Source organism: Arvicola amphibius, chromosome 11 (genome assembly GCF_903992535.2).
Source record: "Arvicola amphibius chromosome 11, mArvAmp1.2, whole genome shotgun sequence".
Taxonomy (NCBI): domain Eukaryota; kingdom Metazoa; phylum Chordata; class Mammalia; order Rodentia; family Cricetidae; genus Arvicola; species Arvicola amphibius.
This window is the reverse complement of record NC_052057.2, coordinates 5940374-5956709: the sequence shown is the minus strand read 5'-3', so window position 1 is coordinate 5956709 and position 16336 is coordinate 5940374. Positions and strand designations below refer to the sequence as shown.

General features: G+C 42.6%; 1 protein-coding gene across 1 annotated transcript in view; it reads right to left on the bottom strand.

Moving 5' to 3' along the window:
* The window catches only part of Rxfp1 (relaxin family peptide receptor 1), a 79384-nt gene extending 63621 nt beyond the window's left edge, over window positions 1–15763 (bottom strand). Inside the window, exon 1 of the mRNA XM_042055985.1 lies at window positions 15583–15763. Coding sequence (XP_041911919.1) covers window positions 15583–15763 — 181 coding nt within the window. The remainder of the gene's footprint in view (window positions 1–15582) is intronic.
* Window positions 15764–16336: the final 573 nt, after the last annotated feature.

The following is a 16336-nucleotide window of genomic DNA, read 5'->3' as shown; positions in this document are numbered from 1 at the left end:
TGTACGAATGGGATTCAAAGGCTGAATCTGGAGAGGCATGTGGACGAAGGAAGCATTGCCTTGCTTGCTTGCCTTCACACTTCCTGCCAAGTCCAACTATGTTGCTGCCACCGCTGTATTCCTTTGTTGACAGACCCAGGTAACTTTGACTTTTAAAACAGATGAAGACAAGCAGCTCCCCAGGAACTGTCCAGATTTTCAGTGCCATTTTGAGACTGCTGAGACCTCTACTTTTATGGGCAGAGCAACTTCCGAATTCTTGGCCTCTTCAGTGTAAAGCAGCTATTGGTGAATCACCTAGACCTTAATGTGCAAACCAATCAAGTAAACCCCTCTCAGTTAGTTATGTTCCTCTACAGAGCCCTGACTAATATGTGTCTCAGGTAGCTCAAACTACAAGTAGCAGCAACTACATCTGGCTGGAAAAATATTTGATTGCCAGCAGATAGAGGGTGTTAACGACATCTAGTAAATAGAGGCCAGGGTTTCTGATAGATATGCCACATGCACAGGGCAGTTTCTCTGCTCTAAAATCTCATAAGAGTTTAGGCTGAGAGATGCAGAGCTATGTATGGATGTAGGGTAAAAAGGGCCAATGAAAGAACGCCCTGGCCCCGAGACCAGAGCCAAGGAAACACACCCTGCCCCTAACCGACTCAGGAATTGAAATCCAGCTAATCCCTGAGCACAAAGTCCAACCAGTCTGTGAGCTTGTCTCAAGATCAGGAATTGAGATCTCTATCAACCCCACTCCGAAAACTGTCACCCTGGGAAGCTCCAGCCCTAAGAAATCATACATAAGCCCTGCACCTGATCAGTTTGGGGCTGCCTTTTCCCACCATGACAGAGGCAGCCACTCACCTAGACTCCTCCCTCCCAATAAATCTCTACAGTGAGGTTGGTTGTAGTGACTTTCTTTTGCGGAAGTGAAGCAGAACTGCTACATTTCCCCCTGCAAACTCCCTTAGCAGAGCAGAGCAGAGCAGAGCAGGGCTGTAATGGTCTCGCCAGAGAGGAGTCAGAACAGAACTGTAACATTTTTGGCTGGGAAACTTTCCCTTACTGGAACCAAGTTGTTACACTCTGGGGAAGATGAGCAGAGCTGTAACCCTTCTCTGGAGCAGAGCAGAGCCAAATTGTAACAAATTCCCCGGGGAAATCCTCCCCTGCTGGATCAACATTGTTACACTTGCATTAGCAATCCTTTCCGGGAGCAAGGACTGTAACACTTGGCTGGGGAGACTGTCCACCATAGTCTATAGGAACAGAGCTATAATACCTGCAGGGTATTCCCCAGCTTCTGACAGCCAGGATACCTTTCCCTTCAGAGCTGTAACACTTCCAGGTATCCCTCAGCTTCTGGCGACCCAAATATGCTATACGTTTTCCTTCATAACTGCAACACTTACAACTGAGTAACTAATTGCCACGAAATATGTGAAAAACACATCCTAAAACAAGGAAAGGTTTATTTGGTCCAGAGTTTTGGTGGTGTTAGTCTATGACCAATGGCCTATTGCATAGGGCAATACAGTGAAATCTACAGCTCACCTTTATGCCAGCCAGTCAGCAAAGAGGAAGAAGGAAAGGCTGGGGTTTTGACATCCTCTTCAAATGCACATCCCTGGTGACACAACATCCTTCCAAAAGGTCCTGCCTTTTAAAGATCCCTCTGTCTCTTATCAGTGTCATTGTCTGGGGACTAAGCTTAAAATACACCTCTACGAGACAGTCTTCCAAACCACAGAAATACATAATAGAAACATCCACAGACTGCTCATTGTGGAGCGGACAGTTAACTATTTTTAAGATTCCTTATCTTATCCTTATATCCTTATTTATATCCTTATATCCTTATATCCTTATATCCTTATATCCTTATATCCTTATATCCTTATATCCTTATTTATAAGGAATATAAGGATATCTTATCCTTATATTCCTTATTTATAAGATTCCTTATTGCTGAGATTTTATAATTGATCCCAAGAGAATTAAGAAGTAGCTGGACACTAGCAAGTAGGGGATGAGTGCAGCTGTTTTGCTATTTTGGAAGCAGTGATGGTTTCTGTTTTGGATGAGAGTCTTGGGAAAAAGGCTGCAGTTTGTGCCACTATTATCAGTGGGGAATATCCACGTTAGTGATAACAGTGAGGATTATTGAACAATGGGCTGAGTTAGCAAAAAACATTTCAGGAGTTTTTGACAATTCAAGTCTATCCTGCTCAAGGTAGGGAGCACAGGCAGAGGATATTTTCTGGAAGAGTGTGTTAGCACCACAAACCCATGCTAATATAAACAGATACAGCAGGAAACCAAGAGAGCATGTGTGAGATTTGAGACGTGTCTACCGAACACTCACAAAACATCTTGATGTTGTAAATCTGTACTGAGTGACTCAATGTCTGACCAAAATAGTCAAGACTTTTGAATCTGGCTTTTGTTAATTTTTAGCAATTGAATTTTATACGTAACCAGTGTTAAAGCATGATTCCACTTTGGGAGGCATGTTGGACTCAGAAGAACTGAGACCCTAAAATGATGTCAGAAGCAGACTCAGAAGCACAGGTTCTGGCTTATTCTTGCCTTCCTGCCTCTCCTCCCTCATTCTGCCTCTACTTCACTAGTGAAACCATAGAAGCTGGAATTCTTCTTCCTCACGGTAGGTCATAGAAACTGGAACTTTCTCAAAAGTTAGCAATAAAATCTAAAAATACTGCCCTGACCTTCCCTTGGTTTTCTGTGTAAGTACTAGCTATAAAGAGCTTCTGCGACCCGCCCTTGTCTCACAATATGTCAGAGATCTTCTGTGGCATGCCTACTTGAGAGAAAGAAAAACTTAGCAGAGAGGCTAAGAAGAGTTCAAGCACACAGATCTTCTTGATCTCTGCCCCACCCAGTCTGCCCCCTCATAAGAGACCCTATTTGTACAATCACATTTCCACATAGCAGTCTATAGGTCATTGAACCTATAGACAATGATAAAATTACAGACCAATTTCCTTTAGGAACAAGATGCAAAAAAATCTGAATAAAATACTTGCAAACCAAATCCAAGAACACATTGAAAAAGATTATCCTCTATGGTAAGTAAGTTTGGTCCCAGAGAGGGAGAGATGGTTCAACATATGTATATTGATAAATGCAATCCACAACATAAACAAACTGAAAGACAAAAACCACATGATCATCTCAGACGCAGAAAAGACCTTTGACAAATCCAACATGCTTTCATGACAAGGGTCGGAATGGACATTTGCACAGGCACTAAAACCAACATACCGGAGCAGCCAGGAAGTGAGATCCGGAACCAAGGGCACTTGAGTTCTGTTCTTTCTGAATACCTCTTCACTCAACAACAATTTCTACTCTTACTGTTGCAGCTACCATTCTAATTCGTACTAGGAATTTAAATGTCTAGGAAGTAAAAAGGTAGTGTCTTCCTTTTGTCTACTCCTTAGCCTTATGGTCAAAGTATCCAGAATCAACCATAGTGGCAACCTTCTTTTTTCCTAGGGAGTATCTCTAACAAATTATTATTATTATTATTATTATTACAATGCTGAGTTTAAATTTAGAGCCTTATACACTCTAGGCAAGAAATACACACCTGGCCTTTATTTAAAAATGTGTATTTTTAGTTTATAATATTGCATACACATTTGGGATATAATGGAATATATAGAGAGTGGAATGATGAAGTCATTCAATAAACTTAAATTTGTTATCTCAGGCACTTATCTATCTATCTATCTATCTATCTATCTATCATCTATCATCTATCTATTTATTTATTTATATTTTATTTAAAATCTAGGCTAGGTGATTTCCATACCTGTAACACACTGTGACTAACCTTAGAGACTGTACTTCATACGAGATCTGGAACAGAGTCGTCCTAACTGAAACGTTCACGCTTTGGCCTATATGTAGTTTCTTACTCCACTACTATGGTGCCCACCATGGTACTCTGCCCGTGCTCATTAGACTGCTGTACTTTCTATCAGTGAGATTATGCAGGTGTCTTCTCATCCCTGTCTTATTTTACTTGTGTCTTCCAGGATCATCCACATTGCCACAAATGATAATATTTCTTCCTCTTATTTTGTAAGTTTATTTTTAAAATTGCTCCTGTTGTTGTTATTTGTGTGTATGATATGTGTGTGCACGCACATGGTACGGCTTGTGTCTTGAGGTCAGAGGACAACTTTGTGGAGTCAGTTCTCCCCTTCACGTGGGCTCTAGGCATTGAACTCAGTTTGCCAGGTTGCAGAGTAAGTGCCTATACCCGCTCAGCCGTCTCCATAGCCCAAGACTTCATCGTCTTTTTAAGTTATGCTTTACCATGAGCTATGGATGAACCATCAGGACTGCATCCTACTATTAAAAGGTGGGCACGTTGTTTTTCCATGTTTTGTGCAATTGTGGTAGGCAAGCAAGGTGAGCACGCTACACGCCTGTTTTACTTCAGTCTTGTCATAATTCTGTCAAACGTGGTTAACAACATCCTGATTTTATGAATGCATAAGCCATTGCACAGAGAAGCAACCTGCTCAGGGGCCACCGGGCTCATCAGTGGGAAATGGATTTAAACGTAGGTCTGTCTGATTCAGGGCATAGACTTGTCAAGCATTCTTTACATCATGCCCCCTTGAGTTCTGACATCCATATTGAAGGTGCTTGGAATATCTTTGCCTTCCTTTTCTTTTTTCCACTGAAGTCCTTCCCTTCAAAATCAAAGCCAATGTTATTTTCTAACTCTTCTATAATTATTTTCCTCTAGGCACTCTGTCCACTGTCTGAAAACCTTCAGTTGCAAAGACAAGACGGGAGTCAGTTTCTTTTCATTCGTTTGCTCTGGAATTTCAAAGTTATTCCCCTCTGGGTTTAAAATATATTTTGAATCAAAATAAATCTTTTAAAAATGATTTTTCTGCAGAAAGTTTGAAGATGTAAGCCCTATAGACGACTCATGGTTTGTGTGGAACGTTGCCTTCCATGAAGGCAGTGTGGCTTATGACCCAAGTTTCTCTGTAGAACTTTAGAAGGTTGAACCTTATAAACACGAGGGATAGGTGGGATGGGAGGGTAGAAAAACCTGTGACCTTCGGGGCTGGCTGATTGCTGACTTGATGCACCTACAAGGAAGTGAAAAGGATCCTGCTTTAAGTTGCTCTTGCTTGGTATTTCCCTTTGTTGCATCGAGGATGCTTTCCCAAGCAGTCTTGAAGGATTTAAGGCGATCAGACTCTATTCCGGAGGCCAGCAAAGGATCTGGGAGTGGGTTTTTACAAAAGACCCTTGAAATGAACTGTCTCAAGGCCAGGGCGAAGAGTCGGACTAGAGCAGATCTTGCTTTAGGAATGATGCTGTGGGCTGTGGAAATGGCTTTGTGAAGGTTTTGTCATGCAAGCATGAAGTGTTGGTTAAGACTTAGCCATGCAAGTGTGGAGAGTTAAGTTTGGATTCCCAGCACCTACATAAAAAGCTTGATGTGCTAGCTTGTGCCTGTAACTCCAGCACTGTGGGCAGATGGGTGGAGAAAAGTGGGTCCTTGGATTAGCCTAGCCTAACCAGCGGATTTCAAGTTCAATGACAGACCTTATCTCAAAGGCTAAGGTGGGCAATGACTGAAGAAGAGCCCAGTGTGGACCTTCTGTTTCTACATTTAAATGTACACATTTACCTGTACATGCATTCACATACACACACAAACACCACCAACTCCACAAGACAACTTTGAAAGTTAGAGGAGATGAGTGACGTTTCACATTTGGTTATGAACAACTAGAAGACCAAGGACATGGAAAAAAGAAAACCACACGAGTCATAATTTGATAGGTAGACTGAGGCAGCCGTGAGGAGGCCTTGTGACTCAACATGCAGTGTTCCTCTGAACACCCTTAGCACAGCGTCTGCAGTGGTCTTGTGTATGCACTGGATGTGCGTCTATCACTTCATAAAAATGTGCCTGCACTAAACAAACTCAATCTGAAGAGTACGATATACAACCACCCCACCCTACCTCCGAGTAGGTATGAGAACGCCACATACAATACAGGAGGGGGCAGCTGATGAAATATGAAGATGGGTTTTACATTAGACAGCATTATTTTGTGAATCTAAATTTGTACCACTCAGTAATTGTATGGGGGTTAAGATAATGCAATCCTTAGAGACACACTCCAGAGCATCTACATGAGCAGTCACGATGCATGCAATTCATTCTGAAGCCACTCAGCAAAGAAGTGTAAGTTTGGTGAGCGCTGAGATCAAGTAAAGGGAGATGGATCCAGAGGAAACAGTTTCAAATATTATTTCTGTATGTTTGAAAAATTTTAAATTAGGTTTGGTAGGATTCTTTGAAAAGCTGTTTTTATAGGTAGCTGAAATGGTTTTTGAAAAGGTTTCAGATTTTCATTGTTTGGAGATGCCTTGGCTCCCATTTACCTTGAGTTTGGGTTTGGTACAGCAACTTTGAGAAACTAGAAAATGACCCAGGTATCATACATGTGTGTGTGCTTTATGTTCTCTGAGAATTCTGGGTAAGAAATAGGAAGACTTTTATAAGTTAGGAATATTGTTCATAAGACAGTTTATTTCACTTGTGTATTTATGACTTGAAATGCATGACTTTGGAAAATAATAGGATAATCTCAAAGACACATAGAGGCTGTGAGAAGCAGACAAGCATTCCCGGACATGGTGCACAGTGGAGACTTTGCCTGGATGCCTTTTGGGCATTCAGGATCCAGGAAAGGCCTGCAGGCTGTAGGTTAGGTGGCCAGTGCCTCTTTAGGAGTCACATGGTGTCTACTATTCTCTTTGTGATGTCTATTAAAAGCTTGGTTTGACTCTGTCCCCTATAGCTACTCACTCTTCGTCAAAAGCAAAGAGGTTTATTTAAATATGATTAAATCCTGTATTTTCTTGCTGTTATCCTCTCTTGGGAATACTGGTCTCAGACAGAAGGAGTGGCTGATGCTCTTCCCCACTCCCTGTATAGACTACCTGGCTACTGTGGCTCAGACAGTTAGCTAAAGTGTTCCCAACTGGACCTTGTGGGCTTTGCACAGGATTTAAATTTTATTATCATCATTACTATTATTATTTTGGTTTTTTGAGACAAGATGAGAGTTGACTTAGCAGTTAATAGCACTGGCTGCTTTTCCAGGGGACCTGGGGCCAATTCCCAAAACTCATATGGAGGCTCGGGATCATTCATAATTCCAGCTCCAGGGAATCCAATGGCTTCTTTTTGCCTTTACAGTCACCAGGCATGCACATAGTATACTACATACATGCAGGCAAAGCACTGATAAACATAAAATAAAGTAAATTTTAAAAGTATTTTAAAAAGATTTTATTTATTTTTATATTATGTGTATGAGTTTTTGTCTGCATGTATGCATGTGTACTGCATGTACGATTGATGCCCACAGGAGCCAAAAGAGGGCTGCTGGATTCTCTGGAACTGGAGTACTGTGGGACAATAGTTTTTTTTTTTTTTTTTTGGTTTTTCGAGACAGGGTTTCTCTGTAGCTTTGGAGCCTGTCCTGGAACGGGACAATAGTTTTGTACTCTGTAAAAATTGTTACTTTTATTGGTTTAATAAAATGCCGATTGGCCAGTAGTCAGGCAGGAAGTATAAGTGGGGCAACAGAACAGGAGAATTCCGGGAAGAGGAAATGCCCAGTCTTCAGCCGTTACCCAGATGCAGAGAAAGCAAGATGAGAATGCCTCACTGATAAAGGTACCAAGTCATGTGGCTAAGACAGACAAGAATTATGGGTTAATATAAGTTGTAAGAATTATGTATTAATGTAAGATGTAAGAATTAGTTAATAAGAAAGCCTGAGCTAATGGGCCAAACAGTTTATAATTAACACAGGCCTTTGTGTGTTTCTTTGGGACTGAATGGTTTCAGGATGGGTGGGACAAAAATCTCTATCTCAACACTGGAGTTACAGACAGTTACAACTCCAACATGTAGCTGCCATGTGGGTTCTGGAACTCAGACAGGTGTCCCCTGCAAGCTCAACAAATTTCCTTAACTCCAAGATGTCTCTGCAACCCCTGAACAGATTCTTAAACATTTTTTATTTTTAGATATAGGATTCACTAACTCCTAGGTACCTAGTGCGGTTAAGTGAACGATAAGGAATCTGAAGCAGCTACTCACCGCTGCCTTGGCTGACATCCAAGCGCAGATGTTCATTACCTCTGCACGCCCACCTGTCTTTACCTCCAGGTTAGTTATACGGTAACTAATAGCTGTGCTAAAATCATTTTTCATGGACTCTGTCAAATATCCCATCAAACACCAGTCCATAAAGTTACAAGCACTCTATGTCAAGGTTCATGCGGAAGGAATGGGCAACTTTCCTACTGCATAGAGATGGCAGGCATCTTCCATCATGTCTTACAAGTGTCTATGGGGAACCAGCCAACATTTACGCTCTTTAATGAGGCACCTCCAAGCCTCTCCCGATTGCCCCGTCATGGACAGGACTGCTAGCAAACACTTAATTGATGTTGCTGGATGTATGTCTTCCTTTCTCTGTCCATGCTGCCACCTCAAATTAAGAGTTAAGCTTGTGATGGACATGGTTGCCAATTCCGGTCACTAAGTTAAGTAGTGAGGGCGGATTGCTTTTCCCCATCTTCAGTTGCACTTTGATACAGCCATCACCACCAGACCTTGCTTCGTGTGACTGGTGGCTGGATACCCATCTCTATCCAGCTCTCAAGAATGTTAAGTGGGTTAGACACACACCTGTGGCAGGGAAGAGGCAAGAGTGATCCGGGAGAGACGACCTAGACTCCTACATATTCCCCCTCTCTTTTTTTTTAAAGTGGAAATGATTGACCGTTTTGAGTCATTTTATATCCTCTTATTTTCTAGGGGTAAGCAATTCTCTTTCTCGTTTTTCATCTGGTTTTCAAGTGCTAGAGAGCATTTGTGTATGACTGTGATCAGTGTGTCAACTCCTCATCTCTACGGTGTCCCGTGTGTGGATAACCAGGCTGACTGACTGAAGAGTAGCTGTCCCCTACTTGGCCTTCTGACTTCTTCTCAGTCTCTTGCCAACCTGGCCATCATACATCACCTAGAATACTCTTCAAAAAAAAAAGAGATTATAAAAGTGTTCTCCCTCCAGAATTCTCCCGGGACCTCACTGTCCCTAGAGTAACATCCAACCTTTTCACGTTTACTCTCAGATCATCTGTGCATAGGTCACAGCTGTCCCCTGGCTGACGTCCTTTTCTCAGCGCTACCCTTGCTGTGTTCTCAGCTTCTCCAGGTCTTTGAGTGAGCCAGTCTATCTTTCTGGATATTTGGATTATTGTTGTCCAGATCTCTATGAGGCAAGGGGTTCTTCTCGTAAGTAACACTGCCTTAGAAAGACTGTTTCTGTCGACTAAAATATTGCCCTGATCTGGAGTGAAGCATGCTGGGCCTGGTTAGTACTTGGATGGGAGATGCTGTTTAGGATTGTGCCAGCGAACGTTCCCCCACATTCTTTGCTCGTTACTATCCTAGTCCATGTGTTTGTTTTCTTCAGAACATATTGCCATTTGAGAAATTTATTAGCGTGCTGAATAGTTTTGATTTTTGGCTCAATAAAACATAGATAAAACTGGGAAGGGAGTCTAAATGAGGAGTTCTCTAGATTAGGCTGACTCATGGCCATGCATGGGAGGAATTTTCTTTCTTAAAACTTAATGTTTTCGAGAATTTCTGTATTTACATCATATCCACCCCACCTTTTCCCCCTCTTCAAATTCTCCTTTGTCCTCCCACTCAAATTTAGGAACTCTTCTGTAATCATTATTGTTTTTTTTTTTTGTTTAACCAAGGTTATTTATTTATCAATTTAGAGTCAGGGTCTCATCAGCATCCAGGCTGTTCTTTAATTAATGGCTGTCGTCTTGCCTCAGTTTCCCCTGTGCTGACATTACAGGCATATACTATTAAATCTGTCTTCCCACCATGATGCTGATGAAAAGCATTACAGACAGAGAATGTTCTTTTTCCGTGTGTTTGTTTTGAGATAAGGTCCCAACCTTGTAGTCCAGGTTGTCCTCAAACTCACCCTACAGTTCACGCTGGCCTCTAACTTGCAGCAATCCTCCTGCCTTAGCTTCCCAAATACTGTGATTACAGATGTGAACCACCACATTTGACCCGGAGTCGACTCCTAACCACACAGTGGTGCACGCCGACCAACTCCCATGGCCTTCAGTGCCTTCTCCAGTTAGACTGGGTTGGTGTGTTGATGACCACAAGATGAAATCTCTTGAGGAACTCTGACTTAAACAGGGCCAATGGGCCTGTATTTTCCTGTTTATTTAATGTGAGCGGGTGTGCTTTGTAACATGCATGGATGTGTGAGCCACATGCATGCCTGGTGATCTTGGGGGTCAGAAGAGAGAGTCAGATTCCCTGTGATGGTTGTGAGCTGCCCTGTGGGGGATGGGACTGGACCCTGTCCTCTGGGTGAGCAGCCAGTGCTGAGATTTCCTGCTTCAGGACTCAAGTCAGAATGTGTCGTGCAAGGCAAGGCGTCTGTGGAGTGCCAAGAAGTCAGCACACACAGCTGATTTGCTTTCAGGGCTGGGGACTGACCGTGCCAGGTGAGCACTGGCCGCATGCCCAGCCCAGAATTCATGCTTCATCTCATCATCTCTCCCATGCTATACCTCTAAAGGCATGTTCCTTGAAGGTGCAACTGTAGCGTTTTCTTCCTTTCTCTGCCTTCCCTCTCCTCCTGGTCTTCCATCCTGTCTCCGAGATAAGGTCCTGCTGTGTATCTTAGGTTGGCTTGGAATTAGCTACGCAGCCCACACGCGCGGGTCTGTAATCATTATTGTTACACTGGATGAACTGAGGTGGGAAGGCCCATCCTGAATATGTGCAATCCTATATCATGGGCTTGGCCCTGTGTTGAATGAACAGAAGAGGAAGAGCTGAGCATGAAGTCATTAATTCGCTGGTCTGTTTTCGGCTGTGTTTGTAATGTGACCACTGCTTCCTGCTGTTTTGACTTTCATGCAATTGTAACCTGGAACTCTGAGCCAAGGAGACCTTTTCTCCTGGAAATTGCTTTTGCCAGGGTATCTTATCACAGCCACAGGAAATGAGACTCAGACTATGAGCTTGCCTTCTGTCAAGTTCCAGAATGAAATTCCTATAGGTGAAGGGTCTTTTCAATGTTGCCCCCCAATGATTGTTTATGACTTTACTGGTCCTAGGTGTACTGTGTTAAACACACAGAGTAGAAGGAAAGAGGCTACAAACAATTACTAGTTCTGTAGTTACCACATTTAGGACAGAGCTCAAAGAGTCATGATGCTGTGAAGCTATCTTTAATATGCACAGAAAGTGGGCCTTTTCTCCAGCCTACACCACTCGATGCAGTGTCTGCCAACATCTCTGATGTTTGAGATTGGTGTAGTCAGTCAAGAGTCCTCATTTCTTATTTCCTCAGAGAATGCTGCCCCTCATCAGCCTCTCGGAAACTCTAGGGCCCACAGATTCTGTCTGTGAACAACTAGACTAAGGAGACTTACTGTTTTTTTTTTTTTTTTTTGTGGTAAAGGAAAGTAATGCAAGAAAGAGATTAAAAATGGAATGTTTTAAATTGTGGCTACCTCTTCAGTAAAGCCAGCTGTGGGGCTAGTACTGATTCTTCACAAGGTCGTTGTCATCAAATGATGGCTAAAAATCTCAGAGTGATTGGACTTAGACTTTAGAACATACATTGTATTAATCACGTGACTAGAAGTCAGTTTTCCCAGATCCATTCTGATAATTGGAGCAGTACTTGTGGTGGTTATGAGATGTCCCCCTCCCCAAGCATCAGACTTCTGAATACTTGAGCCCTACTTGGTAGCTGGTTGGGGAAGATTCAGATATGGGGCCTTGCTGGAGAAAATGTGTGACTATGGGTGGGTATGGTGGTTTGAAAGAGAATGGATGCCTTAGGGTCATATATTTGAATAGCCAGACTCCAGTTAGTGGAACTGTTTGGGAAGGATTAGGGGATGTGGCCTTGTTGGAGGAGGTTTGTCACTAGATGTGGGCCTTTAGGTTTCAGAAGCCCACGTCATTTCCAGTTAGATCGTGTGCACCCTCTTCCTCTCCCTTCAGCCCCACTCCCCCCCCACTACCTCAGCTTGTGGGGAAGGACGTAAACTCTCAGTTAGTGCTCCAGCACCATGTCTGCTCACCCTCTGCCACCTTCCTGGTTAGGATGGACATGGACTCATTTTCTGAAACTGTAAACCCAAACAAACTCTTTCTTCTATATGTTGCCTTAGTCACAATGTCTCACAGTAATAGGAAAGTAACTGAGACAGTGGGCTCCAAGGTATCCAAGGACTCTGGCCATCCCCAGTTAGCGCCCTCAGCTTCCTGCTGGATGAGATGAGATGAGAGCTCTCAACTCCTGCTCCATCTGCCTGCCACCTGCTGTGCTCACTCCGCCATCATGGACTCTAATCCCCTGGAAGGTCATGGCATTTTAACACAGAAAAAGAAAAGTAGCTCTGACAGTGTTCACTGTTTATAACAGACGGTCAAATGGTGTAGTCCATGTTTAAGAAATTCCTTCAGCCAGCCAGCATGAATTTGATTTAGTTCACTGATTTTGGAATTCCAGAATACATCTGATTTCCTGGCAAGTGTTTTGAGATCCTGCCCACAATTTTCAAATGTGTCTTAGTTTATATCAGCAAGAAATTTACCCAACTCGGAGAGTCCGACTTAGTGCAGCTGAAGGTGAGTCCCTAATCTTCATAAGTATATTGAAGTGGTATAGACTTTTCCTTATGAATCTGTATTTTTCTCTATTCAATTGCAATGCTTTATAATATATCTGCAAAAGGTCGCTTTCAGGGATCTTTTGGCTACATTATTGTTTGCAAGAATGAGTGGATGCATTCGCTCCTATTTTAAGAATTTTTTTCAAACTAATCAGTTAGCATGACTACAGTTATGCAGTTTTTACGGAAATTAAAAACTGTGCTGAGGGAGTGGGGGGATTCCTGGTCCAGAGTGACCAGTGCAGCTTCAGGTTCAGGCCCGTTGCATTCTGCTCTTACAGATTCTTTCTCCTATAAAGAAAAATCCACTCCAACACCCCTTCCCCCAAGAAAACTCCAGGTGAACTACAGACAGGCACATAAACCTGTGCAAAACTTACCCTGAGTGGTGCCATTATTTAAAATATTAATAAAGTACAGTAAAAACTATTTTCTTAGAGATGCCATGCTTTGGTCCTATGAGCTAAGTAGCTGAAATTATTTGCACATATGATGCTTTCTACTGTTGTGACGTCACAGGTGAGGAAAGATGCATTTGTTCACAAATGCTTTCTCAATACCAGCTCCTTACTGTAGAGAGATTAAAGAGTATATAACATGTTTACAGAGACTGCCTGCCTTTTTACTCAAATGATTGTGTGCCTTTATTTTGGGTCTACTATTGAATTAGCCATTGCTGACAGTGCTTTCTCCAATGCTTTTATCTCTTGCCTTATTCTCAAACTTTATCTAATCTTATTCCATTTTATTTTGTCATGTTTGGTTGTCATTTCTTAGACACTTGCTCTTTTCTCACAAGAGACAGAAAGGGAGTGGATCCAGAGGGGAGGAACTGGGCGGAGTAGGGGGAGGGGAAACTGTAATCAGGATGTAGTATATAAGAAGGGAATCTATTTTCAATTAAAAATATACTATGCAATGTATTCCACATGGATTCTGGGTGTTTTATATACATGTGTCGGAGAGAAAATACATTAAAAACATAAAGGCGTCCTTCAAAAACTTGAACACCAGCTACTCAATCGGTTGGTCACAGCCCCTTCCTTTCTGATGACTCCCTGCAACAGCCATGCCTCTTTGAGGAATTCTCCAGCGTCTCCCATTCTAGCCCATTTCCTTTTAAGTCTCAGGAGCTACTTCCTTAGGCATACATTGCCTTCCACCACTTTGTGATGAATTCATTGAATGCAGTCTATGTTGCGGAGTGTGGCCTCCAAAGGCAACCAACTTCATGACCCGGTTGCCACCGTGCTCTCCCGCTTTCTCCAAGTGTTTGCTTCAGCCTTTTGTAAACCACTGAACTTCTCGTCATCTCCCACATCTGCCACGCCCCTCCCTGTCCTGGGCCCTTACTACGCCATACCGCTGCTGTTTGTGTGGCGTCTTTCTCCTTCTGGGGAAGTAGTGCCCTGTAGATCTAAACGGACTGTGGATTACTGGATCAACGTGCTCATCCGTGTATGGGAACAGGAATAACTGCCCAAATAACAGACCACGTACAAGCTGTGTGACATGACTTTGGTACTGGCATGCTGAGCAGAAATGCCTGACTTGGGAATTAGATAAACCCGAGTTTAACCCTGAGTATTTGTGGGCCTGTGACCTGGGTCAGTTCACAAATCTCTCTGAAGCTGAGCGTTGCGTTTGGAGAGACAATGCTATATGTACCCCCCTCTATGGTTTAAGTAGACATTACTGTGTCATTTAACTAGAACTTCAATGATGTACCTGACTGTGCTACAACTTAAGTAAGGTCAATAATTCATACCAACAACCAAAGCGCAGTGACTTTGTTCGAGCACGTCTGTGTATTTAAAGTACATGGACTAAAGAATATTAAAGCTTATATTAAAAGTTTGCCATGATTTCCTCCAGCGTAAATGTTAAAGTAGAATACATTCCGCAGTGACTAATCAGACAGCTCAGCTTCCAAACAGAGGAGATTACTATATGATATCATTCTTTGCTCCTTTTAATTATGGATTACACATCATATGGCTTTAGGGACTTCCTTGGAAATTTTTTTTGTATAATAAAGCTAATAACACCAGTCATTAGGAATTTTCCATATTTAGAGCAACATTTCTGTGTTCGGCTATTTTATTTTATAATACTATCAATAGTGTTGCTAGAAAAAGGGGAAAAGCATATTATGAAATGCATGCACTATTTTCTTTATGGTTTGAATATGACATGTTTTTTTCCCGGGTTTGTATTTTTATGGTGTGGTCCTCGGGTGTCACTACTATCTGGGGAGGCTGTGGAAATGTTGGGAGTCAGGACTAGAGGAAGTATATCACAGGACTGAAATCTACACTGGTTCCCTCTCTTCTTGTTTCTGCCTGCTGTTTAAAAGGATGCCTTGAAGCAACTCTGACACCCAGTCCCACGCCACTGTGTTCTGCCCAAGCCCAGGCAATCAAGCACCTGAGGCGAAACCACCTGAATCTGCGAGCCAATTAAATCATGCCTCCTTCCTACTCTTCCAGGTATTTTAGTCCCAGCAACGCAAAAATATCTGCCTCAGAAACCAGGGTAAGGAATTAAAAATAAAATTTACATGCAGTGTAGGTAGATGTAAGCAAAGGTAAAGCAACAGGAACTAATTTGGTCAACTGTGGTGGTTTGAATAAGAACGGTCCCCATAAACTCATGTGTTTGAAGGCTTGGGCCCCACTTAGCGGAACTGTATGGGATGAAGTAGTAGGCGTGGCCTTGTTGGAGGGTGTTCTTTGAGGTTTCAAAAGTCCTTACCATTCCTAGATAACTCTCTCTCTGCCTTGCACTTGTGGACATCATCATGTTGCTCCAACATCAGCCATGCCCGCCTGCCTGCTGCCATGCTCCCTGCCATGACACCTACAGACTCCAAAGCCCTGGAGCTGTGAGACCCAATTCGGTTTGATGAGTCGCCTTGGGCGTCGTATCTCTTCATGGCAGCAGAAAGGTAAGTAAGACAGCAACAAAATAGAAAAACGTGGAGGAATGACATCTAAAATGAGGTAGGACTTTGAGTCAAAATATTTGAGTTTGATTTAAACACATTTTTATTTCCCAGTAGGGGTGCTTCTCTGCTAAACAAAACCACCGGGAAAGCTTCGAAGGTCTGGATTCTCTTGTACAATCTCGTGGGATGACAGTTGACATGCACACTCACTGATATCCACTGGTCACTGCTAAAACCCTGATGCTATAAACTGAGAAGTCTTGAGTTCATATTTCACCCAGGTTTTCACTACAACTGGATTTCAAAGTACTATGGCTTCATGGTTATAGCTCCTACTGTCAAATGTTCTCTGATTTTATGATCTACGAGATTTTTTCTTCACAGTTGTTCAGAACAGAGCAGAGTAGCTATAATAAAGTGAACATTCTGTAACTCATCTCAGAGGCAGTGACAAACCATGCTGGCACAGGACATGGAATGACAGTTGCTCCGGCATCACCTCCAGCCTGTGTTCCTTGCTCTAATGCCTGTCCTGGCTCTAGGTCCTAAGCTGCCATGAAG